The 5,114-nt window shown below is 46.1% G+C and overlaps 1 protein-coding gene across 1 annotated transcript; it reads left to right on the top strand.

Annotated features, from left to right (window-relative positions):
- Positions 1-934: 934 nt before the first annotated feature.
- cox6c (cytochrome c oxidase subunit 6C) lies at positions 935-3,717 on the top strand. Its single transcript, XM_079342062.1, has 4 exons — positions 935-1,054; positions 2,536-2,650; positions 3,377-3,509; positions 3,586-3,717. Exons 2-3 carry the CDS (start codon positions 2,546-2,548, stop codon positions 3,500-3,502), a joined length of 231 nt encoding a protein of 76 aa, XP_079198188.1. The 5' UTR covers positions 935-1,054; positions 2,536-2,545; the 3' UTR covers positions 3,503-3,509; positions 3,586-3,717.
- Positions 3,718-5,114: the final 1,397 nt, after the last annotated feature.

Raw genomic sequence — 5,114 nt, forward strand, 5'->3', positions numbered from 1 at the left:
TCCACAGTCAGTGTTTTGGGGCGTCATGTCCTCTGCTGTGTTGGATCAGATCCTGAGTCCGTGATGGAGACGCTGAGTTCCAGCACCACTTCTGACCACTGATCCAGAACTACCAGTAACTGGTCTTGCTGGTCGGGGTGCCACTGCGCTCGATTGGCCGGCTTACTCTCCTGACGTGAACCGCACCGAGAATCTTTGAAGTGTCATCAAGAGGAAGAAGAGCGCTGACGAGCTGAAGGTCGTGTTAACGGGATCTGGACTTCCAGAACCCCTCAGCTGTGCCTCAGGCTGATCCCCTCCACGACACCCAGTACCCAATACAAGATGAGCGCATGAGCTCTGCTGTAAGCTGCTTTAAAAATTAAACTTTATTTCAAATGAGCTCCACCTGTAAATAACAACAACAAAAAGCCACGTGTTCATGTTTTAGTCTGAAAGCACGTGAGAGGAGCCGCTGCCTCGCGCGCACACAAACAGTTCATCAACAGAGATGTTTGACTGGACGCTGAGTCTGTTGAAGATCATATCAGTGTGTCTGCTTCCATCTTGTGGTCAAACTGTGGTACTACAACATCTAAATGTTAATTTACAGAACAATATAGTGGTTCGTGTTCACGACAGTTTAACTTGTAGTTGTTTAAAGATAAAGATATGTGTGGGAGAGTGGAGCTACAGTGCGCCACATGACTGGAAAATAAATTAAATCCATAATCCAGCTTTACACGCTCAGTCCTGAATCAGAGCTAAAATAAATAAATCCTCTTTCGGATTAAATTAACACGTTAACATGTATAAATCAATCAATAATCAATAAATGTATAAACACGTGTACTCTGCCATACTCTCATGGAGGTGCATTGTATAATTTGATGAACACATTAATTGTTTGTTATTCCTGTCTGACTTCTTTGTCATTGACCTCAGCTGGCCTGACTTCGCTTTTTGTAGAGACATATGAGTTGTGTCCCTCTGCGGCTCCGGTAGAATCTCTTCCGGTAGAGCTGCGCTGCTGAACTGTGTTTGCGGTTTACTGTGAAGGTCGTGAGTCCAGCAAGTGAGTATTCTGTTCATTTAACACTCTGTACACGTGTTTGGTGAATTTAAAGAGACACAGGAGGCCTTAACAAGAGACAGTGAACTCTTTATATCCGGATTTATCCGGAATTTCTGCCGCTCTTCTCACAGGTTACCCTAGCGGCTAGCTGATGCTAACAGATCATGGTGCCGTTATTAGCTTCGAGCTAACGGCTAACTAAAGCTTTTATTATTATGTTGACACATTAACGTAGAGTGCACAGTTCATGTCATCTTAATGCTTAACAGTGAACATTTAATCCAAAGTCACAGTCCATCTAATTTATGATGTCTGATTTGCGCATGCTCAGTGCAGATTAACGTTAACTAAAACGCTCTGTAAACACTGAAATAATGTTAGAGTGACACACGTTACACCTCAGGGTCATCAGGGTTACGTCCACCTTTAAGGTCAGAGACAGAGGTCACGTGACTTCAGGGACACAAAAGCTGTTTATGACGTTATTAACATTTATAGAACCAATCAGAGAGCTGCTCTCTTCCTGTGTGATCATGAAGGAAACCTGCTGTGTTGAAGCTTCTCTGACAACAATGCAGCAGCCAGTATGTCCTCCTTCTAACTTTAGATTCTGCTCCTGAACGCTCTGGATCTGATTGGACCAGAGAAGGTAGGCGGGGCTTTGAAGGCCGTTTTGGACGCCCCTGGGTTTGCCAGATATGAGAGCAGTTATCAGGTGAACAGGTGTTGCAGCGATGGAAGCGGGCAGTGGAACTGCTTCAGATAGAAGTGATTGTACCCGAGCTAAAAAGCCTCTGCATGTTTCTAATAAGCTCCAGCAGCAGAAAGCTGCTCAAACTAGGATCAATGTTGGAGATGAAACATGGAGAGAGGTTAGAACGCAGAAAGCTTTACAGACCCATGCAGAGCTGGCTAAACACTGAAGCTACAGTGTCCACCACATGCAGAGCTGGCTAAACACTGAAGCTACAGTGTCCACCACATGCAGAGCTGGCTAAACACTGAAGCTACAGTGTGCACCACATGCAGAGCTGGCTAAACACTGAAGCTACAGTGTCCACCACATGCAGAGCTGGCTAAACACTGAAGCTACAGTGTCCACCACATGCAGAGCTGGCTAAACACTGAAGCTACAGTGTTCACCACATGCAGAGCTGGCTAAACACTGAAGCTACAGTGTGCACCACATGCAGAGCTGGCTAAACACTGAAGCTACAGTGTCCACCACATGCAGAGCTGGCTAAACACTGAAGCTACAGTGTCCACCACATGCAGAGCTGGCTAAACGCTGAAGCTACAGTGTCCACCACATGCAGAGCTGGCTAAACGCTGAAGCTACAGTGTCCACCACATGCTGCCCTGTGTGAGAGGAGGGGGCGGAGCCAGACAGCTCTCATGAGGAGGCTGACGTCACTGACCTGCTGTGAGTCGTCTCTCTCATACAAAGTGAGTGACGGTGATTTCTTCTTCTGCTGCTGCAGGTGATCCAACATGTCTCTGCCTAAACCTGTGATGAGGGGGCTGCTGGGGAAGCGTCTGAGGTTTCACCTGCCCATCGCTTTCACTCTGTCCATCATCGCTGCGGTCGCATTCAAGGTGAGAACACGGGTCACGTGACCACACACGCTGTTACCACGAGGAAATAAAGCTGAGGATGAGACGTAAACGTGGAGCTGCTCAGGAGACACGTCTCAGACTTTCTTCTTGCTCGTGCAGTGTTGATAAAATGATGACAGACGGATGTTCAGGTGGAGAATCTGATTTCACTTCAGGTTTCCTGCAGTGGGAAATCATACAAGTTATTTAAATGTACAAAATAATAAAAGTCTAGAATAATGTAAACGGTATAAAGTGAGCAGGATTATAAGGGATTATTGAAGGTAGAAGAAATAAAAGTCTCAAATAATGTGAACCGTGTCAAAGAGCAGGGGTCTGCTGTCGATCTGCAGAGAGAGAGGGAGGGAGGGAGGGAGAGAGAGAGGGGGAGAGAGAGAGGAAAGAGCAGCATGGCGTCGCAGGTACGACGTCTCCGCCTCTTCACCGGGAGACGTGTCCTCGCACGCCTGCAGACACCGGGCTCAGGCAGGATCCACGTTTATTTTTTTTTTTGTCACTTTTATCTTTAGGTAGAATTCAATATGACATTTTTATATCAAGTGTGTGTGTGTGTGTGTGTGTGTGTCCCTCTCTGACCAATGAGAGCGAGTCTGTGACCTGATCTATAAATAAACGTGTCTCTGTATCTGATGACGGGCCGGTCGAGGTCGAGGTGCTCTAAGGTGTCATGGATCTGGTTCACGTGCGTGTGTGTGTGTGTTTCAGTACGGCGTGACGGAGCCCAGGAAACAGGCCTACGCTGACTTCTACAAGACGTACGACTCGGCCAAAGAGTTCAACAACATGAGACAGGCCGGCATCTTTGAGAGCGTGCGGCCCTCCGGGGAGTAACGCCGCGGTGAGTCTTGATCCACGCGCTGAACGCCTCTGACGCCTCTCTGACCCTGTGACCTCACTCATGTCTTCTCTTCCAGCTGCTCCTCTCGTGATTCATTCCTGCTCGGAGGATGGCGTTTCTTCTCGGCGTGCTCGGTTCTTATTTCCTGCTTAGACGTGAACATCGCTGTGCTGTTATGTTCCTCTAAATAAAATATTCTATTAATGTAGTCACGCCTCCTGTCTTCTTCTTTCAGCGTGTGTCCTTGAATATGTGCTCAGAGATGAGTTAAACAGCTGATGCAATGCATTATGGGATATATTACATCATCATGCTCAATATGAACTGTTTCTAGCAAAGATTATTTTTTAGCTCTAAGTGTTTTTAAGGTCAGGTGGGCGCCGTGTAGCTGCCTCAGCTCTCAGCCTGTGGTTAGGCTGAGACTGCAGCGCCCCCTGCTGGGACACACGGGACGTCACTCAGCATGATGATGCATTACTCAGCATTTGATATCCGTGTGTGTGTGTGTGTGTGTGTGTGTGTGTGTGCACATCACGCTTCAAGCCATCAGAGGCGCTGCTTGTCAACAGGAAACAGCTGACAAACTTTAAACAGCGTTGCATCAAAATGTTGAAGTTTGGCAACGTCTCCCTAACGGGGCGCCGTCTGACAGCTGAGAGGGTCACGTGATCACTGCTGTGAACACTTACATGTGTCAATAAAGGTTAAAGGACAAGGTGTGGACTCTGGTTGGAGGGGCCCCAGTGAGTCCCAGTCCCTGAATCCACGGGGACCATAATACCTGGAGGTGGTCCTGATCAGGACTTTATAAAACCCTGAACCAGGGGTGTTTAAAGTGCGGCCCCCCGACATCAGTCGAAGAATCAGAAGATTTTATCCCGAGGCCTCATTCAGATGGAATATCAACTTATTTTTCTTTTTCATGTTGGCGAAGGCTGAAAGATATAAAATAAGAAATGTTCAGTATAAACAGCTTTTATTATTTTCACTTTTTAATCAACTGTGAAAGCAAACAAGCAGACTGTTTAACCCTTTAATAACCTGAGTTAAATACAGGAAGCTTTTACAACAAAAATAACCACGTGACAGACCTGAGTCTGAGAGAAACATAAAAAAAACAAGAATGAAAGTATTTGATTTCCTTTTATTGAAGGTTTTTTTCAAACCTTTTGATTCTGGTCTACAAAGATTTACATTAAATAAAAAAGTTTTCTCTGTAATTATTTGTTTTATATTTACTTTATTTTTGAAGAGGTGAAAACACAAACAGTTTACAATATTAATATATAAAAGTTTGGACACCACTGATCTAAACGCCCCCTGCTGACGGTTTCCGGTACTGCAGACTTTGTTCGTCCCGCCTTCCTGCTCTCTCTCTCTCTCTCTCTCTCTCTCTCTCTCTCTTCAGCACTCTTCCTGGTTCTTACTCTGGATGTCACACACACTCTAACACACACACACACTCACAGACAGACTACCGAGCGTGTTTTTTTTAAACTACTTTGAAGTTGTCGGGACCGGAAGCACGATGAACCGAGTGGCTGATGAGCGGCAGCCACGCGACGCTTGTTCCCGTCACGAGCCCGTTTTTAGAAGAGAGATAAA

Source organism: Symphodus melops, assembly GCF_947650265.1.
Source record: "Symphodus melops genome assembly, chromosome: 4".
Lineage (NCBI taxonomy): Eukaryota > Metazoa > Chordata > Actinopteri > Labriformes > Labridae > Symphodus > Symphodus melops.